Source organism: Tachyglossus aculeatus, chromosome 17 (assembly GCF_015852505.1).
Source record: "Tachyglossus aculeatus isolate mTacAcu1 chromosome 17, mTacAcu1.pri, whole genome shotgun sequence".
NCBI classification, from domain to species: Eukaryota; Metazoa; Chordata; class Mammalia; order Monotremata; family Tachyglossidae; genus Tachyglossus; species Tachyglossus aculeatus.
The window spans coordinates 45,577,859-45,600,117 of NC_052082.1; the positions used below are offsets into that span (position 1 = coordinate 45,577,859).

Genomic DNA, 22,259 nt, shown 5'->3' on the forward strand with positions numbered 1-22,259 from the left:
GGGGGGGGAAGAATCCAGAACTTTCAATATTACAGTTTCACACTGACCTGTAAAAAGAGAAGTACCGCAATCCAAGCTACACTGCCAGTAACTGAATTAATAATACTAAAAAGGTGATGATGACAACAATGGTATTTATTAAGTGCTTATGTGCCAAGCACTGTTCTAAGGGGTTCGTGTGCCCTTGTGCTTAGTGTTCTTTACACTACAAGGCCTCTGGCTCATACTCAGGATAGCCAACTTGCTGTAGTGAATGAGATGTAAACTCACCAGAAGATAACATGGTGCTAGAATAGTTGCTTTTCCACCTTTGTGACATTTGCAATGGCTGAACTGTTGAGAAGGACAGCAGCTTGAAACTTGGCAAGTGCATTTCTAGGCACAAACACACTTGTATCCAGACAACTTGATTCCCCTGGAAACACTAGTGCCATTAGACATGATGGAAGAAAGCCCACATGTTCAAGCTGTCCTCCAAAGAGGCAGAGTAAACCACGGTGGCAACAATAATCAGGAAAAAGCAGGTCCTCCTACTTGAGAAACATTATGCCAGAGAAGCAGGCTGACTTACTGGATACAGCCCGAGTCTAGGAGTCAGAGAATCTGGGTTCTAATTCTGGCTTCGCCACTTGTCCGCTACATGACCTTGGGCAAGTCACTTCACTATGCCCCCGTTACCTCATCTGAAAAATGGGGATTAAGCCCGTGAGCCCCATGTAGGATGTGTACTGTTTCCAACCTGATTAACTTTTATCTACCCCAGTGCTTAGTACAGTGCCTGGTACACAAAGCACTTAAATACCATAAGAAACCCAGCAGAGAACAGAGGCAGCCTAATCCAGCCTAGTAGCCCCCACATGCACAATACTCCCCCAAACCAACATCCCTTCCTTGTTTTGGGGGAAACTAACTATGGCTAGGTCCTTTTTCCTTAAAATGGCAGCTGAGGCAGAATCAGATTTAAGGAAATATTTTCTGAAAGTGGTTTGCTCAAATTTCACCAGCAGAGAGCAAGGTGAATTTCAAAGTCAAAACAGGGTGGGAAATTTTCCTTTCACATATCTAAGCCCAGAGAATCTAGTTATCAGGATGCCTCAATATCCCCCACCCCATCCTGAAATCATTGGGACTGTCTAGGCAACAATCAACCCAGCTAGCAGGGAAGTGGTGCTATTCATGCTACTGATTGAATCCCAATCAGTCCTGATGGAAAGGATTATGGTTTTGGTACTATGCCCTACAGGATGACTTCTTAGTTAGGGGTTTTGCAGCAAGAAAAGTGAATAGATTAGTCAAATTGGTGGAAGGTGTGGCGAAGTGGGGAAGTCTTGGGTCAAGATGGCTGCTGAGATGCTCTTCCTTCAATGCTTCTCCATATATAGCGGGAACTTAACCTAAAACCAGAGACCTGAAATGATCCCTCTTAAATACGATTAATTGATTAAAGACTTGAGTTTTCATGAGAAGATAGGTCTGCTTTTGTTTATCCACCCACCATGGATGGACAAGCACCTCAAACTTGTTTTTCACTCTTTCTCCCAATAAAAGACCCATGACAAATAGAACTTAACACTACAACAGTTGGAGAGCAAAGAGCGAGAATAACGACTTCAGCTCTGAAATAGCTTTATGGCCAGCATACTTTCCAATACTTTCCATCCTCACCCAGTTAGCATTGTCAGTTGTGGGCATTTTTTGGATTCAAGAAACTTCTGATTTTAAATAAACTGCAGTTACCACATTAGGTTAACCCAGCCACAGTTTTAAGTTGAAGTAGCTTTGCATGCCTCTTCCAACACTAGAATTTTAAAATAACCAGGTTCTAAACAAAAATGACCCCATCTGGTGCAGGCATCTTTTAAGACATCACAGCATAAATCTCCACATCTAGAATGTCTGCTAATTGTGCTGAATTTCTCACTTGTCACCAGTGGAATAGATGGGTTTAAGGATGAACTAGCCCTCTGACAGTGCTTAGGAGAACATTCTTGATGTTCCTCCCCCTGCAAGCTTTGTGGACAGGAAACATGACTACTAACTCTTTTGCACTGAATTCTCCCAAGCGCTTAATTCAGTGCTCTGTGTTCAGGATGTGCTCAATAGTTGTGGCATTAAGCACTCACTGTATGCCAGGGACTTTTCTAAGCGCCAGATAATTAGGTTGAACACAGTCCCTATCCCACATAGGGCTCACACTTTAAGTAGAAGGGAGAATGGGTATTGAATTCCCATTTTACAGATGGGGTAACACACATAAAAGTGAAGGAACTTGCCTAAGGTCACACAGATGTGTTGGAGCCAGAATTAAAAAAAAAAAAAAGCACAGGTTGGACCCCCCAAACCCATGTCCTTTCCACTAGGCCAAGCTGCTTTGCTAAATTTTCAATCAATATCACTGACTGATGATTGGGCCCAAATTCCTAACATAGGAATCCTATGGAGGAGGAGAAAAAAAAAAGACAAAGAAAAAACCCCCCTCCACTTTTCTCCTGTGTGACTTTGGGCAAATCACTTCTCTGGGCCTCATTTACCTCATCTGTAAAATGAGGATTAAGAATGAGCCCCATGTGGTACAGAGACTGTGCAACTTAATTTGCTTACATCTACCCCAGTCCTTAATCTGGTGCCTGACACATAGTAAGTGCTTAAATACTGGTTTTTTAAAAGTGCTTAGCAAATGCCATTAAAAAACATGTACTATTATAAGATGCCAACATCCTAGCTGCTACAGGAAGTGGGCCTCAAATTTCCTCTAAACCAAAAATCAAAATATCTGGTTAGGAAAAAGGCTTTCCTGTCCTCTTTATGTTGGCTCTTAAGAATCTGTGGTTTCAAAAACCATTTAAGTCTTTTTCCAAGGGGTTCTTTCTCCTGGCTTCAGGTTGGCCAGAACAGGAACAAAATGGAGAACCAAATACTTGAACCATTTTTATAATTTCTCAAGGAGAGGAACCTTTAATAAAATGTAGGTGAAACAAAAGCAAGCTCTTACAAGGCCAGAGCATCTGACTGACTACTAGCTCTTGAACTTTATACTAACAAAAGCTAAAAATAGAGATTAAGGGCTGTTGAGTAAGGCTGCAACCCAGACCCTTGATTGTGTCCCCTTGACCCTGCCAGATTTTCAAAGTATTCTCCCTGTACTTTGAATTTCTGAAGCTTTCAATTTATAAGACAGACTAGTTCAATACCGAAGTCTGCACAAGAGCTAGTATGCCCTTCCAATTGGGAGGAGAGTTGGGTGGGGTTTTTTTTTGCTTTCTTAATGGCATTTAAGTGCTTACTATGTGCCAGGCACTGTACTAAGCACTGACGTACATGCAAGATAATCATGTTGGACACAGCCCATGTGCCACATGGGGCTCGCAGCCTTAATCCCTATTTTACAGATGAGGTAACAGGCAAAGAGAAGTTGAGTGACTTGCCCAAGGTCACACAGTGGACAAGTGGCACAGCTAGCATGCAGCTTTTTATTTTAGCAGGCATGCACAACTGTGCCAGTTCTTCACGGCATATTCACCTGGAAGGGAAAGGAAGTGGGCCACATCCCAAGTCTGGAACCTCATCAGCAAACAACCACCACCACCAGAGTAATTGGTGGTACACAATACTGAGTAATTTCAGGAAAAATAGGTCCAGCAACAAATCACCATAGGTATTTACTGAGTGCAGAACACTAAGCTCTCTGACAGTTGATGGCCACATTCTCTGCCCTCAAGAAGCTTACAATCCACCAATCCCTCATTTACATCCCTGTTCCTGGATGAGAAGACTGGTTCCACCATAAGATGCAATTTTCAGGAACCAATTGTGTCATAAGTCAGATGACTGCCTGTACTGCAAAGGAATACTGAACAATAAATAATGGTATTTGTTAAAAGCACTTACTATGTGCCAAGCACTGCACTAAGCACTGGGGTGGATATAAGCAGATCAGGTTGGATGCAGTCCCTGTCCCATGTGGGGCTCACAGTCTCAATTTAACAGATGAGGTAATTGAGGCCCAGAGAAGTCAAGTGACTTGCCTAAGGTCACACAACAGACATGTGGCAGAGCCAGGATTAGAGGGCCGGTGCTCTATCCACTACACCAGAGTTTACAGTGGAGATTTGCTTGTACATGGATTCATCTGCTCATCATATGGCAAGCTACATATGTGCACTACCAAATGGGATCATCACTAAAGATCACTAAGATCAAATTTATCTAGTATTTGTTACTATCATGTGGTTCCAGTTTAGTACACTTGTGCTGAGTGGCTGTTCTATTTCCCCAGATTAAAAAAAAAAAAAAAAAAGTGCTGACAGTAGCCATCCCACTGAATCCTTCCTGGAAGTCAGCAGATTCTGTCCTAAGCAACTGCAGTTGCTCCTGATCTCTCAAAGGAAGAGAAGAAAAATGCTGAGAATGCAGCCTTGCTTAATTCAGGAGGACAACAGGATACTAGCCATTGTTCTCAGTTTAGACAAGTGGCGCTCCTGATCGGTTTTTAATCTTTGAGTAACAAGTGAAAATGTTTCACGAATGGTTCTGACATGGAGCTTGCTTTATGGCAACTTTTTCCGCTTACCAGGATACATGAGAGCCGCAGTCATTTTGCTTCCATTCTTTCTACTCTTTTCCTCTAGTAATCTAGAACTCAAAATGAATGGACACTAGCCTCCCCTACTAGGAAGGTATCGGAGTTGAAGTTTGAGAGGTTGACCTGTAGCACCTTTCTGGAATGTAATGTGATCCACTGCATTGCTTTTTGACCCTTAACATCACACTTTATGCTATGGAAATTATTTGTTAAGGTTTGGCTCTTGGGGCATTGATAATTTTGCTTAGTGCAAAAGATTGAGTTCATCGTTATTAGCAGTGCTTCAGCAGTCTTCCTCCATAATGACTGAAGTCTGACACTACAAAACACACCACTGAAAAGAAAACTGGCTACTCTTTACAGAAAAGAATATTCATAAACTCAGAGATAATAAGGGTATTAACTATGAAGTTATTGTGTGTTAAGCCCCTGGATAGGCATGAGATGATCAGACTAATCCAACAGTCCGGCCCTCCCAGGAAAGGTAGATATCTGATACCAATTTTACGGGAGAGGCTGTAACAGAGGTTAGGTGTCTTGCCCAAGTTCAGACCAGTGGCAGAGCTGGAATTATTAATAATAATAGTATTTAAGTGCTTACTATGGGCCAGGCACTATATTAAGAGCTCAGGTAGATACGAGGTAATTGTATTGGATACGAGGTAATTGTATTGGACAGTTTCTGTCCCACATAAGGCTCACAGTCTTTATCCCCATTTTACAGATGAGGTAAATGAGGCACAGAGAAATTAAGTGACTTGCCCGAAGTCACACAGCAGACAAGTGGCAAAGACTGTGAGCCCACTGTTGGGTAGGGACCATCTCTATATGTTTCCAACTTGTACTTCCCAAGCGCTTAGTACAGTGCTCTGCACACAGTAAGCGCTCAATAAATGCGATTGAATGAATGAAAGATGGGATTAGAACTCAGGTCCTTCTGACTCCCAGCCAGTGCTCTATGCACTAGGCCACTCTGCTTCTCCACATCTCATCTCCTGCCTCCCAGATGGCCCAACAGACTTGTCAGAATAGCACTAGACTCTAGTGAGTGTTTAAAAAAAAAAAGTTTGAAACCTTTAAATCTTCAGGACCCTTCAATAACCTTGAGATCCAACAGATGGAAACAGTCACGAACAGAACACTAAATACAATGTGGCTAATGCAGGACAACTGAAGCTGCTTTTCCGCCTGATTTTGAGAATACAAGGCTAGATTCAGACACCTCAATCTTTAAGTGATATTTTTCAAATGCTTAAGTGCTTGGGAGAATACACTACAGATGGTAGGCATGTCCCCTACCCATAAGGAGCTTACAGTCTGGGTGGGGGTGGTAAGAGGTATACAGACATTCAAATAAATTACAGATCTGAATGTTTAGGTGCTGGGGATGGGATGAATATCAAATGGATCCCTCAGAATGGACTAAAGATAGTAGTGCTGTGACTGTATTAGAATAGGAGAATTTTAGTTCAAAAGGCAGGGTGGTGGTATGGGCTACCACCCAAACCTGCAGTCTCGTAGCAAAAATTGTGTCCAACTCCCTTAGGGCCCCTTGCAGATCCACACAGAAATAGTTTGATTACTGAGGTCCACACCGAAGCCTTTTGCCTAACTGAACCAAAACCTTTAAGAATTAGACAACTTGAAACTCTCACTGCTTTAGACTTCCATTTATGGACTACAAGAGAAACATTACTCAGTCTTGGGTTTGTGTTAAAACAAGTAGTAGACCTTTGTGGCTGAAAATATGGAGCGCTCCACCAGATTTTACTTTATCAGCAGTTCCACTGAGCTAATAAAATTCCATGTCCTATTCAATACAACTGGATTTTTATAAATGGGTAAAATAGGCCAGATGAGAGTAGGGTGAGCTGGCTATAATTTACACTCATTCCAGCCACAGATGCTGCTTTTAATCTCTTGGCACATCGTACCCCAATATTAATAATATTTACAGTACTTGTTAAGTGCTTACTATGTGCTAAGCACTGTTCTAAGCACTTGCGATAGATAGACGTTAGGTAGGATGGACATGGTCCCTGTCCCACATGAGGCTCACACAATCCCCATTTTACAAATGAGGTATCTGAGGCCCAGAGAAGCTAAGTGACTTGCCCAGGGTCACAGCAGACAAGTGGCAGAGTTGGAAGATCAGACATCAGCAATGCATGAGGTCAGTAACCACAACCACAGAAAGCTGGAGTCAGGAAGGAATGGTTACATTTCCAGAGGTTAAACACTTACCCCTGTCTTCTTCACTCTGGGTCAGTCTGGAACCACTTAAATGTGTGAAGGGCCCCGTGGGCCAAAAAAATAACTGTCCACCTTTGATCAGGTTACATTTAACCTTTAGCAACCTTATGAATTAACATATAAAGGAATTTAAAATATTCAAAAGACTCAAGATAAAGTTGGTGGAAGCTGATAAATTCAAATTAGCTACAGTTGACTGGTTACTTTGTAAATAAAGCAGGGGCAGCAAGATAGGAGGAAATCATCTTAACACAGTGCTCTGCACGAAGTGTTCCATAAATACAATTGATTTTTATGATGCAAGAAAACCCAAATCATGAAATCAGCCAGCAATCCCAAAATCTCTAAATCCGAGAGGGTGATTTGGGCTGGTTTTACTGAACCTACATTAGTAGCACTATGGGTCCAATCTTAAAGTATGATTGTTATGTTCCAAGAGTTCTGCTTGGCCCATCTAAGCATCTACTGTGCCGGCATTTACGTAGGATTGATTTTTTTAAAATCAGGATATAAAATTCATACAACAGCTAAATGTGGGATGGACTAGTTAAAACAAACAAACAAAAAATCAAGTTGACAGGGCCACTGTACCCAGCAAGCAGCCTGATAATGATCTGGTAGACAAGACAGGTGATTTACATAAATTTTGTGCTCAAGGTTAGTACAACACCAGTGAGCCAACTTAAGTCACAGTATCAGGAATGGGGTCAGGTCATTTAAAGCCTTTTGCCTTCCTCTTCTTCCAGGCTCTGCACCTCATTCATTCAATCGTATTTACTGAGTGCTTACTGTGTGCAGAGCGCTGTACTAAGCGCTTAATAATAATGGCATTTACTGAGTGCTTACTGTGCAGAGCGCTGTACTAAGCGCTTAATAATAATGGCATTTATTAAGCACTTACTATGTGCAAAGCACTGTTCTAAGCACTGGGGAGGTTACAAGGTGATCAGGTTGTCCCACAGGGGTGCTCACAGTCTTTATCCCCATTTTACAGATGAGGTCACTGGGGCACAGAGAAGTTAAGTGACTCGCCCAAAGTCACACAGCTGACAATTGGCGGAACAGGGATTTGAACCCACGACCTCTGATTCCCAAGCCCGGGGCTCTTTCCACTGCGCCATGCTGCTTTTCCATCTAAAAGTAATGCCCACCAAAATAATACCCAGGCTCCATCCTCATACTGCAGAGGGTGTGTGAAGTAGGACTGTTGAAATATTATTGCATGTTGGAAAATTTTTCCGTTTAAACTAGGATTGAGGGGGAAGGAAGGGGCAAAGAATTTGCTTCTACCCTTCAATGTGCTACTCCATTACTAGTTTAGCAGTTCTGAGCGAAAAGATTATCTTTCACTTCCACTGTGCTCTCCAAAACAAATACCAAGTAGGTCTTCAAGCGCTGCTGAATGAAATCTTTGACTTAACTGTCCTGGGTTATTCCCTGCCCACAAGGAACGTCCCATCTAGGGGAGGGAAGAGAGAGCCATGAAGAGGAATGCAGCTTAAGGAGACTACTCACTGAATAACTATATCTGAGCGCTTACTATGTGTGGAACACTGTACTAAGTGCTTGGGAGAGTACAACAAAGACAGGCACTCCCTGTCCACAACCAGCTTACAATCTAGAGGGAGCCAACAGTTTAGAGAATATCTCCAAATTAAATTTACTACCGCAGCATGACATTCATATTTCAGGATTGGTTTCAATAAGGCTAGAGTTGACCATTTGTTTTGTTGTCTGCCTCCCCCGTCTAGACTGAGCCTGTTGTTGGGTAGGTATTGTCTCCATCTGTTGCCAAATTGTACTTTCCAAGCGCTTAGTACAGTGCTCTGCACACAGTAAGCACTCAATACATACAACAATGAAAGAGAGTGCGCATCACTGCTTTGGGTTGAAGGGGAAATGCATCTCCCGGCCCTCTCCACAGGTCACTGGCTAAGAGGCAGGTAATGACTGAGAAAAGGAAAGCCAAAACTCCCCATGTGGCTAGGAACAAACACATTCCTAAGTGCCTGCTTGAGAGTTTGGGGGTTCTGGGTCAAGGATGAACCCAGATTTCTACTTGCCTCCTGTCCTAGCTCCTGAGTAGAGCCTGCTCTCATACAGAGGGAACCGAGAGCACCTGGTTTACATCTACTTCTATAATATTTTTCTAGCTGATGGAAAAAAAAACAGGAAGGAAACCAGAGTTTTAATTTAAAACTACAGACCACAACTAAATAGCATGGTTTCAGAAGAGACTACTGAGAAGCCTAGGGGAAAGAGCATGGGTAAAGAGGACTGGGTTCTAATCCCAGCTCTGCCACTTGTCTGTGTGACCTTAAGCAAGTCACTTACCTTCTCTGGGTCTCAGTTCCCTCATCCATAAAATGGGGATTCAATAGCTGTTCTCCTTCCTAGACTGTGAGCCCTATGCGGGACCCGATTATTTTGGGTCTACCCCAGTGCTTAACACACAGTATATTCTTATTACCACTATTATTACTGATTAGATTTAACAACCCCAAATCATTTCCAATAATGACTTAAATTGCACTCTAAGTTTTCAAATCTACTTGGGCACTTTGAAAACAACAGCAGAAATTCCAATCCTACTGCACTATACCTGAAGGGAGCTGAAACCTTCTCGCCAGATACCTCTGAGGAGGTAAATCCTTAAGCAATTCAAAGGTTTCACTGGAAAAAACAGTGCAGTAAACTACACCCACCTCTCCATAATATCCCCCCATTAAGCCTTTTGGATAGAACATTACTGGAAAATTAAGAATCATTCTATGGTTAACAAGCATTTGCATAGAATGCAATGCGGAAGGAGCAATTATAATAATAATGATGATATGTGTTAAGTGCTTACTACGTGCCAAGCACTGTTCTAAGCACTTGGGTAGACACAAGATAATCAGGTTGCCCGAGGTGGGGCTCACACTCTCACTCGCCATTTTACAGATGAGTTAACTGAGGCACAGAGAAGTTAAATGACTTGCCTGAAGTCACACAGCTAAGTGGCGGAGCTGGGATTAGAACCCACGACCTCTGACTCCCAAGCCCGTGCTTTTTCCACTAAGCCACAGATCAGTCAGTATGGCACATATACTACAGAACAAATTTTACTCACCAGGAAAGTAACCCTTCTGTTATAGGAGAACTGAATGATTGCATGATAGGTTTCTATTGTTCGAATGAAATGGAAGCCATTAGTCAAGGAATCTGGTCAGTTTGTCCACCAGTTTTCAATAAAAGCATGGCACACTTGAATGTCCTGGGCACCTCACAAAGCAAATGCAAGACAGTGGTCTCCCCACCTAAGCAGAATGAGCACTTTCTCCTCTCTGAAAAGTCGAAAAGAGTAAGAGTGAACTGGGTGGGCCCCTAAAAGTGGTTTAACAAGAAGCAGCGTGGCCTAGTAGAAAGAGCAAGGGTCTGGGCATCAGACGCCCTGGGCTCTAATCTTAGCTCTACCATCTGTCTGCCGTGTGACCTTGGGCAAGTGTCGTAACTTCTCTGGGTCTGAGTTACCTCTTCTGGAAAATGGAGATTAAGACTGAGCCCCAAGTGGATATGGACTGTGTCCAACCTCATTAGCTTGTATATACCCCAATGCTTAGTACAGTGCCTGGCCCACAGTAAGAGCTTAAATATCAACTTAAAAAAAGTGTTTGGGAAGCACCACGTTACATTTATTGGGAAGAGGTTGCAAAAGCCTAAAATGTAGAAGTCTGGAGGACTTGTTGGCTAGAAGTTTTTCCTAAAATAGAGTTAGTTTTAAATTGGGCATTACCTCATCATAGGAGTCCACTAGAGTGTAATGCATACACGCACCTCCCATTGACCTGACCCCTAGCAGAACCATGCTCTAAACCAGGCAGCGGATGGAACGGTTCTAAATCACAGGCACTCTTCCAAGAATGAAATTTAGAGCCAATCCTCAAAAAGCCCTGTTAACTACATCAGGGGAAGGGAGAAATTTTGGCATAAAGATCACATCTCCTTAAAGAGGCCTTCCCTGACTCATTTTCCCCTACTCCCTCCTGAATCGCCTACGTACTTGGGATCTATACCCTTTCAGCACTTGATAGTCACTCATTCCCTCAATTGTATTTGAGCATTTACCGTGTGCAGAGCACTGTACTAAGAGCTTTAGAGAGTACAATAACAGACATTCCCTGCCCACAATGAGCTTACAGCCTAGAGGGGGAGACAGACAATATAAGTAAACTACAGATATTCACGCCACAGTACTAATATATCCATAAGTTTTATGCCTGTCTCCCCCTTTACACTGTAAGATCTTTGTGGGCAGGGGACATGTCTACCAACTCTGCTGTACTGTACTCTCTCAAGTGTACAGTGTTCTGCACACAGCAAGCACTCAATACTATTGATTTGTGTATATCTACTGATACACACACACACTTTTAAGAAAAAAATGGCACCACAGCACAGCACTTCAGGAAACAGATCTGACTAAGAGATTATATGAACAGATTCTCAGCTGCTGACCTCACTACTACAGATTTGAAAGGGCATTCATAGGCAAACATACGGCTATTTTAATATCACAGGGTTAGAAACACAGGCCTGCAGCAAGGATTTATTGCCCGCTGAATATTTTCAGATGGCCCCAAAGCACACCCATTAAATTCATTTCCAACTAGAACCTGAGTTGGTAAGATTTGTCGCTACATTCTTTCCAGCTACAAGAAGCCAAAAGGCGTAGTTGCAATTCATTCATTCATATTTGAGCACTGTGTGCAGAGCACTGTACTAAGCACTTGGGAAGTACACGGTGGCAATATATAGAGATGGTCCCTACCCAACAATGGGCTCACAGTCTAGAAGCGGGAGACAGACAACAAAACAAAACACGTGGACAGGTGTCAAGTCATCAGAAGAAGTAGAAATAAAGCTACATGCACATTAACAAAATAGAATAGTAAATACTGCAATCAGACCAACCACTCCACTCCCTAAACTGATACCTGCAACTATCTTATATCAATCAGTAGTTTTAGACTGTGAGCCCACAGTCTTCTAGACTGTGAGCCCACTGTTGGGTAGGGACCGTCTCTATATGTTGCTAACTTGTACATCCCAAGCGCTTAGTACAGTGCTCTGCACACAGTAAGCGCTCAATAAATACAATTGACTGATTGATTGAAGGTATAATGGATACAGCACAGGCCTGGGAATCAGAAGGTCATGGGTTCTAATCCCAGCTCCGCCACTTTCATTCATTCAACCGTATTTATTGAGCACTTACTGTGTGCAGAGCACCGTACTAAGCACTTGTCTGCTATGTGACCTGAGGCAAGTCACTTCATTTCTCTGTGCTTCAGTTACCTCACCTGTAAAATGGGGAAAGAGACTGTGTCTAACGCAATTTGCTTGTATCCACTCCAGCACTTTAGTGCTTAACATACAAATACTACTATTATTATCATTATTAATACTGCTGGCATTTGTTAAGCACTTGCTATATGTCATGCACTTTACTAAGTACTGGGGCAGATTCAAGATAAACAGATACTGACTTTCAAGATGAGGAAACAGGCAGAGAGAAGTGACTTGCCTAAGGCTGCCACGCAGGCAAGTGGCAGCACTAGGATTACGACTCGTTCTTTCCACTAAATCCCACTGATTCTCCTTAGGTGATGTGGAAATGCTGAAGTGTCAGTAGGATGAGAAGAGGGAGGGAAGGGAGAGAAGATCAGGGAAAGCCTTCTGCAGATATGATTTCAGGACGGCCAGTGACCTAGAAGTTACAAAAACTTGGCTTTCAAAAATGAGCCTGAGTCACAGTTACGTTGACCAATCATTAAGCCACAGGTTCTCCCAATTTAGGGTTTCCTGGTGCTACCACTATTCCACAGAAGAATTTTGCAATTCTGTGTACTGCATTTCAGCAACCTTGAGAATCCCAATAGTCTAAAATGCTAAGATCTACAGTCCTATGTACCTCCCAACCTGGGAGTCAATTTCCTTTAAGTTAGCTGAAATGTAAAAAGAGCAGGATTTAGCAGTTTTAATGTAGTAGACATTTCCTGAGTCCCAGGGAGAGGCATGATCTGCCAGGGGTACCAAGAGAAAACACCTGAACTTCAAAATGAAGTAACGTAAACTAGGAGACTTGAGAGAATTGTGTTACTAGCCAATGAGGATTAGTCTCGGATGAAGGAACACTGAATGGGAAGTCAAAGGATGGTAAAGCGGGTGGGGGGGTGGGGGGGGAGTGTAGTTCTGCCCTCTTCCTAGCTACAGGGGCCAGTGTTATACTCCACATGATGCTGTCTGCAGAGTCACCTAGGAAATTTTTTTTGATGGTATTTGTCAAGTGCATACTCTGTGCTAGGCACTGTACTAAGCACTGGGGTAGATACAAGCTAATCAGGCTGGACACAGTCCATGACCCACATGGGGCTCAGACTTAATCCCCATTTTACAGATGAGGGGACTGAAACAGAGAAGTCCAAGTGTGCCCAGGGTCACATGGAAGACAAGTGGCAGAGCCTGGATTAGAACCCAGGTCCTTCTGAGTCTCCTGAGCCTTGCTATGACCAGTCTCAATTCTACTAATTGGGGGGCACCAGGGGGGCAAACAGCCTTACCAGGCTTCCATCCTTATATAGCCTTTGAGGGGGGCAAGGAGGGGTGGCTCTGGAAGACCCACAAAGAAGACAGAAGTTCTGGTGTAGCAGCTTGTTCCTACATCCTAGCTGGAAACTTCAATATTAGTTTTCAAGCAAAGGACACAACAATTTGCATAGCTAGGGGAATGAAACATTTCAAATAACCACTCACCTGCGGCAAGAAGTTCAAAATGCTGATTTACTTTGCTGGAGGAGTGGGAGATGGGCTGGTCAAAACTAAGGCCTGATAACTCAAGATTATTGTCCTACACTGTCCAGAATCTCCCTCAAGATTTTTTGGGGTGGTTTTTTTTTTTTAATTTGTTTTTGGGGGGGTTGGTTGGTTTTTTAAAATTTGTTTATTGGGTGGGCTTTTTTTTTTTTTTTTTAAAGGAAGAATACAGGCAAACCTCTGCCCAAGATGGCAATTAGTGCTTTCTGATTTTTACTCTGTGGAAAAAAAAAAAGGAGACTGGAAGAAGCAGCTTGAGAAACTTCTAAACTGTAAGCATGTTGTTGGAAAGGAATATTTCTTCCAACTTTAATATACTGTACTCTCCCAAGTGCTTAGTACAGTGCTCTGTACACAGTAAGTGCTCAAAAAGTGATTGATTGATTGATTAGCAGTGGGGCCTAGTGGAAAGAGTACAGGCTTGGGAGACAAGAGGACCTGGGTTCTAAATCCCAGCTCTGCCAATTATCTGTGTGTGACTTTGGGCAATTTACTTCACTTCTGTGCCTCAGTTCCCTCATCTATAAAATGGGGGGTAAGACTGTGAGTCCTCTGTGGGACAGGGCCTGTGTCAATGGTATTTACTGAGCGCTTAATGTGTGCAGAACACAGTAATAATTGTTTGGGAGAGTATGATACAACAAATTAGCAGACGACAATCCCTGCCCATAATTTGACAGTCTACTTGATCAACTCGCAGATTTCCCAGTGCTAAGTACAGTGTCTGGCACATAGTAAGCCCTAAAGTACCATTAAAAAAAAAAAGTGCCCATCTTAACATTCCTTAACCTTCTGAGATCAGGATCAAAGTGTAATGTTAATAGTTACTTTGAGGAGCTTGATTTCCGTAACGCTTGTTTCTGGATGGTGTTCCTCAACTTGCAGATGAGCAAATATGTCAGGCCTACTGTAAAGACTCAGCCTTGTTTCAGGTGAAGGTCTGTGAAAATTAGTTTGGGTGCTGAGCAGAAATACCAACCCTCCTCTAATTCTGCTTGCTATTTCCAGAGTGAGTAATACAGGAATTCAGAATGGGCATGTTCCACTAGTAAGACAGTAGTCTGAACTTGGGTCACAAATATCCGCAAAAGCATCCATAGCTTAATTTTGTGGCTGACATGCCTCTAAATCTCAAGTAAAGGTAATGAAATCTATGGCTCAAACAGAGTGGGCTTTTCAAAGATGCGATTCAGATAAACAGAGTATTGACAGAAGCTATCAAGTTTTAAAAGCTGTGCCGGTTCTTTGGAGAATTTTAAATAATGACTATTTCCTAAGGGGGTTCATTCGTAACGTTTTTCTACTAATGGATACCTTCATGCACAGCCACATGCTTTTGACCATACTTAGAGCTGTGGAGACTCCATCTTAAGGATAAGTTGTTTGGAAATGGTCAATGGTATTTGAGCACTTTACTGTGTGCAGCACTGTACTAAGTGCTTGGGAGAGCACAACAGAGTTGGTATACAGGTACCATACCAACAAGGAGCTTACAGTCTAGAGGAGAAAGATTTAAAGTCGTGAAGGTCCACTCTTGCTCTTTTCTAGACAGAATGAGAAAAATCAACCAATAATTTGTACATATCCCACCCGGCTGCAGCCCAAACCTGTTGTTGAAACCCATCCAGCTACCTTACTCTAGATTTTAGAGATAAAATGGAGGGAGAAGTGGGTAGTGCACAGGGAAGGCAGATTTTATTAAACACTAGAGAATCTGGGGATATCCTGAGAAGCATTACTGATGACCAGGCATTCAACAAGCCATAAGGATAGTGGAACATGATTACCTTGTATCTACCGCAGCGCTTAGAACAGTGGCTGGCATATAGTTAAGTGCTTAACAAATACCATAATTATTATTAGTCTTAGAGGATTTCCAATTTCAGTGTGTGGAACAAGTTTCCTGATTCAAATTCACTTTAGGTGAAGGAAAGCACTTAGCACAGGGTTCAGTACACAGTAGGTGCTCAATGCTATTGACTGGCGGTCCCCCTCATGTGGATAGAAAAGGTGACAGTTCAAGGGACAAAATGAGCAGCTCTGTCTTGCTCAGAACAGTAGGGCACAGGGACAAAGTTAATCACAGGAATGAGGGACATAGAAGAGATTCTGGTCAGAGTTCAATTTTCACAACAGTTTTAAGCAACCTTCTACACTTAAATTCCTTACTCCTAGATTTGATAACAATGGTTTCCTGAGTTTTTCCACCAGCGAGGCAAATTAGCATTGGCCCAAGCAACAAAAGCATGGAAAACCAATAAATAAAGCCTTCAAGAAAAGGAAATGGGGGGAAGGAGAAGAGGAAGTATTCAAGCCAGGAAGCAGGTGAAAATGTTACAGAACAGGTGCTTTGATTTCCCAGCTTACAGATGCAGTTACCACTGTTCAGTATGAGCTAACTAGGTTTTACCACTCACATATCTATACATAGACAGACATATATACACATACACACACTTAAGGTTAAGTCCACAGGGCTCTTTGAATAATGAAAAAAGGGGGCTGGGCACAGCTACCCTCTTTCACCTAAATCAGCTTGCTAGCAGTTAGTGATAAGTGGCCACTAATGGGCATGATTACATCTTACAATTACTAAGCTGAAATAGTACTGAACAGACCTCAGTTTTATTCTTAAACCTGTTCTCACTTTAGCTATTCACTCCTACAACAGCTAGTGCTGTATAACCATTGCCTGCCAAATACTAGACAAGGTTAACTAAATTAGTCCTCTGTGGGTTTTACCTCTGCAGTGGGGGTGGGGGGCGGAAACCACACATACTCTGTTTAAAACTATTTCCTCTGCAATATAACCTTTCCACACAGGGAAGTCTAAAGGGAGCAAGAGGACACTTTCCCACCCCACAAAAGTTTCTGGTTGCATTCTTAAAATTACTCAAAAAAAATAAATCCCCCCCACCCCCTTTTTTTTTTTTTTAAACAGGGCATATACACAAGCAAAAATTCAACTCCTACATCTACTCCCCCACCCCGTTCTTTGACCATTAATGAAATAATAGCATTTTGGTCTTTGGAATTTAAATGACCATCCCTATTACTGCTCAGGGTTCAGTTACACCACATGACACTCCACAAACTGCAGATGACAAATTACATTATTGCACTGCATTCTACGCCACCTACCTTTCTAGTTTTTTTTTTTTTTCCTAGTTTCAACATTTTTGGTGTCTTTTGCAGATGTGGGCAAGATACTTGAGACTGAACAGGAAGGATGTAGTTGAATTTACTATTCAGTATTAATGTCTTTTATAGCTAGGTCTCTGCTACTGTTGTTGGTCCCTCCCTCTACTTCCTGCTCCCCCCCCCCCCCCCCCCGCAAAAAAATAGGGGTGCAGTTTGGCCAGATCAGCTAAAAAATACCTTATTTCACAAAAGGAGGCTCAGTTGTCAAACTGACTACCCAACAGAGTAATTTGTCATTCCTCTCTAGACTCTAAACTCACTGTAGGAAGGGAAAGTCTACCGACTCTGCTGAATGTCACTCTCAGTAAGTGCTCAACACCACTGTAGACTGCAAATTCGTTGTGGGCAATGTGTCTGCTATATTACAGTGTACTCTCCCAAGCGCTTAGTAGCATGTTCTGCACCCAGTAAGAGCTCAAGGAAACAGCATGGCCTAATGGCAAGAGAACAGGCTTGGGAGTCAGAGGACACGGGTTCTAATCCCAGCTTTACACTTGTCTTCTCTGTGACCTTGGGCAAGTGACCTAACTTTTCTGTGCCTGTTCATCTGCAAAATGGGGATTAAGATTGTGAGCCCCACATGGGGCAACCTGATTGCCTTGTATCTACCCCAGTGCTTGGCACATGGTAAGCGCTTAATTCCTTAGGTACAACTAACTCCAACATAGAGGAGTCTTTGTACATATTTATTACTCTCTTTATTTTACTTGTACCTATCTATTCTATTTATTTTATTTTGTTAGTACGTTTGGTTTTGTTCTCCGTCTCCCCCCTTTTAGACTGTGAGCCCACTGTTGGGTAGGGACCGTCTCTGTGTGTTGCCAATTTGTGCTTCCCAAGCGCTTCGTACAGTGCTCCGCACATAGTAAGCGCTCAATAAATACGATTGATGATGATGATGAGTCTTTTGAGAGGACTGTTCCGAGTTTCTGTGAAGCTACTTGACTCCAAGAGGTGACAGGACGAGGGGAGTCTCAGAACGTGACAGTAACAGACGGCTGTGTCACCTTCGCCGGGGCCAAGCAAACAACACATAAGTGAGGCAGGGCAGAGGGAAAGAGGAGGCTCGGAGGCCCACCGCCCCCCTCCTCCAGCACTGCACCTCCTGGCCTGTCCTGGGCACGATGCCAGCCCACCTGCCAAGAGCGGGCAAGATAGGAGGCCATTCCTAGCAGGGGGGCAGCAGCCTCCAGGACCCCCCCACTGCTCCATTCCGCTCAACAGAGTGTTTGCTAACTTTGCTGGAGTCTTTCAATGGTATCTGAACCCTTCCTATGGGCAAACCACTGTACTAAGCCCTTGGAAGAGCACAACACAATCAGACACATGCCCTGCCCATAATGAGCTTACAGTCCAGAGGCTGTGATCAATTTAAGCGCTTACTATGTGCCCAGCGCTTGAGAGAGTATCAGGGAATTAGCAGGCATAATGAGCTGACAGTTTAGGGGGGGAGACTAGTAGTAATATGAATAACATCATCATCATCAATCGTATTTATTGAGCGCTTACTATGTGCAGAGCACTGTACTAAGCGCTTGGGAAGTACAAATTGGCAACATATCGAGACAGTCCCTACCCAACAGTGGGCTCACAGTCTACAAGGGGGAGACAGAGAACAAAACCAAACATACTAACAAAATAGAATAGATATGTACAAGTAAAATAGAGTAATAAATATGTACAAACATATATACATTAATAATTTATAAGATACGTACATTCTACGTCTAGTTTATAATGTATAGTTTAAACATATGTACAATCTACAACTAATTTAAGATACGGTCATTCTATGACTAATTTACAATATATAATTTAAAGGTATGTACATTCTACTTTCCCCAAGCGCTTAGGACAGTGGTCCGAGCGTAGGGAAGCACAAAAATACTAATGTATCGATCGATCCCGTCCTTCGGGAGGGGGTGGGGGCAGGTCCTGGGGTGGGGGTAGGGGGGGGTTTGCATCAGCTGCCCCGAGCCCCCAAATAAGCGAAGGAGGCCGGATCTCAATCAATCGTATTTATTGAGGGCTTACTGTGTGCACAGCACTGTACTAAGCGCTTGGGAAGTACAAGTTGGCAACATATAGAGACAGTCCCTACCCAACAGTGGGCTCCTGGGACACTTCCTACTTCCTCATTCCGACCTCTTCGCTAAGGACCCGCCGATCCCAATCCCGGAACACGGGAAAAGAGGCGGGGGGGGGAAGAGAGGGGGTGCGGGGGTCCCCCGAAAACCCCTGACCTGGACCCCCGCGGTCATCTCCCGCCTTGCCCGAGCCCGCAGCCGTGACCTTCGACCCCCGCAGTCTCCGGGGAGGAAGAGGAAGGCAGGAAATCAAATAGGATTGATTGATTGATTGAGAGCAGGAGGACCGGCTCCCCTGGAAGGTGCCCTTCCCGGTAGCCCCGCAGGAACATGAAGGGAGCCAAGCCCCCTGGGTGGGGGGTGGGCACAGGCGCCCCCCAAAATGGGCACAGGGCGAAGTCACCCTCCCTCCACCTGCCGGGAAGGACGGGGGCAAGGGACACCAACGTTTAGGGGACGGGGAGGTTATCCTATAGGCGCCCCTTCCAACGCCGAATCTCGGGGTTCGCCCCTTCCCCCCTAGGGGTCCGGGTAACATTCATTCATTTTTAGTGAGCAGTTTCTGGGTGCAGAGTACTGCACTAAGCGCTTGGGAAGTACAAGTCGGCAACATGTACTTCCCAAGCGCTTAGTACAGAGTTCTGCACCCAATAAGCGCTCAATCAATACGATTAAATGAATGAATATAGAGACGGTCCCTACCCAACAACGGGCGAAATACAAGTCGGCGACATATAGACAACTTGTACTTCCCAAGCGCTTAGTGCGGAGCTCTGCACCCAGCAGGCGCTCAATTAATACGATTAAATGAATGAATATAATAATAATGGAATGTATTAAGGGTTACTATGTGCAAAGCACTGTTCTAAGCGCTGGGGGGAGATACAAGGTGATGAGGTTGTCCCATGTGGGGCTCACGGCCTTGATCCCCATTTTACAGAGGAGGTAACAGGCTCAGAGAAGTTAAATGACTTGCCCAAGGTCACACAGCAGACATGGATTCGAACCCATGACCATATAGACAAATTCCTTCAGTCGTATTTATTGAGCGCTTACTGTGTGCAGAGCACTGGACTAAGCGCTTGGGAAGTCCAAGTTGGCAACATATAGAGACGGTCCCTACCCTACAGTGAGCTCACAGTCTAGAAGGGGGAGACAGAAACAGAACAAAACATATTAACAGAATAAAATAAATAAATATGTACAAGTAGAGTAATAAATACGTACAAACATATATACAGGTGCTGTGGGGAAGGGAAGGAGGAGGACGCCTATAGAGACGGTCCCTACCCAACAACGGGCGAAGTCGGCAACATATAGACAACTTGGACTTCCCAAGCGCTTAGTACAGAGCTCTGCACCCAGTAGGCGCTCAATTAATACGATTAAATAATAATATTGGCATTTATTAAGCGCTTACTATGTGAACATAGAGACGGTCTCTACCCAACAACGGGCGACCCCACCCCACCATCCCCTCCCCCACCAGCGCTTGGCACATAGTAAGGGCTTTAGCAAATACAATCAATCAATCGTATTTATTGAGCGCTTACTGTGTGCGGAGCACTGTAGTAAGCGCTTGGGAAGTACAAGTTGGCGACATCTAGAGACAGTCCCTACCCAACAGTGGGCTCACAGTCTACCTGCATATGTTTGTACATCTTTATTACTCTGTTTTACTTGTACATATCTATTCTATTAATTTTGTTTTGTCAGTACGTTTGGTTTTGTTCTCCGTCTCCCCCTTTCAGACTGTGAGCCCGCTGTTGGGTAGGGACCGCCTCTAGATGTTGCCAACTTCCCTTCCCCACAGCACCTGTATATATGTTTGTACATATTTATTACTCTATTTATTTATTTATTTTATTTGAACCTATCTATTCTATTTATTTTATTTTGTTAGTATGTTTGGTTTTGTTCCCTGCCTCCCCCTTTTAGACTGTGAGCCCACTGTTGGGTAGGGACCGCCTCTAGATGTTGCCAATTTGTACTTCCCAAGCGCTTAGCCCAGCGCTCTGCACATAGTAAGCGCTCAATAAATACGATTGATGATGATGATGTTGGGTAGGGACTGCCTCTCTATGTTGCCAATTTGTACTTCCCAAGCGCTTAGCCCAGCGCTCTGCACATAGTAAGCGCTCAATAAATACGATTGATGATGATGATGTTGGGTAGGGACTGTCTCTCTATGTTGCCAATTTGAACTTCCCAAGCGCTTAGCCCAGCGCTCTGCACATAGTAAGCGCTCAATAAATCCGATTGATGATGATGATGACTTCCCAGGCGCTCGGCCCAATCACAGTGCTCTGCACACGGTAAGCGCTCAATCAATGCGATCGATCGCATTGATTGAGCGCTTACCGTGTGCAGAGCAATCAATCATATTTATTGAGCGCTTAGGAAGTACAAATTGGCAACATAGAGAGACAGTCCCTACCCAGCAGTGGGCTTACAGTCTAAAAGGGGGAGACAGGCGCCAGTCCAGTGCTCCGCACCCAGTAAGCGCTCAGTAAATACGCTTGAGGGGTTGATAGAAGGTGGAGACAGAGAACCAAACATATTAATAAAATAATAAATATGTACAAGTAAAATGAATAAATATCGTGATGATCCCCCCCCCTCATGTCGCCCAGCTGGGCCGCACCTGGAGATGCTCCTGGAAGCGGATGGGCAGGATCTGGGCCATGGCGCTGCCAGGGAGCCTGTCTGCTCCTGTCACCGGCGGAGGCCTCCGGGATGCTCCTCGGAGGATGAGGAGGAGGAAGAGGAGGAAGAAGAGGAGGAGGAGGAAGAAGAAGAGGGGAGCGGGCCGGGGGCGGAGGCTCCTGAGGCAACGACAGCCGCAATGGCGGAACCGGGCGCAGCGCAGCCTCCGGAAACGGCTGAGCCCGGCGGAGGGATCTCTGCGCTCCGCCTCCGAGCCGCCTCACCCCCCCCTCCTATGTACCCCTCCCCGCGCGCCGAAGGCCCACCCGGCCGCAGGCTTCCCCCTCCGCGCCGACCGCGCTCTCCCTCACGAGGCGGGGGGAGAAGTCACCGGGGAGGGACTACTTCGCGGACTCATCACTCCCTCCGCCCTCCCTCGAGCGGCCTTTTTTTTTTTTTTCCCAAATCATTTTGCCACATCATGCGACTCGGGAGGGGTGGCGTCACTTCCGGGGGCGGCGTGGGGCCCCGCCCGGGCGCTTCCGGGGGGCACGTGACGGGAGGGAGCGAGCGGGAGAAGAAGGGCGGGGGGGGGGGGGGGGGCAGTGCCGCAGGACTGAGGGCGGCCTGAGGGG

At 44.4% G+C, this 22,259-nt stretch overlaps 1 protein-coding gene across 2 annotated transcripts in view; it reads right to left on the reverse strand.

The window, feature by feature from the left end:
* The window catches only part of CLTC (clathrin heavy chain), a 71,000-nt gene extending 49,145 nt beyond the window's left edge, over positions 1–21,855 (reverse strand). For both annotated transcript variants that reach the window (XM_038759436.1, XM_038759435.1), the window contains exon 1: positions 21,623–21,855. In XM_038759436.1, the coding sequence (XP_038615364.1) occupies positions 21,623–21,664 (42 nt within the window). In that variant the 5' untranslated portion in view covers positions 21,665–21,855. The remainder of the gene's footprint in view (positions 1–21,622) is intronic.
* Positions 21,856–22,259: the final 404 nt, after the last annotated feature.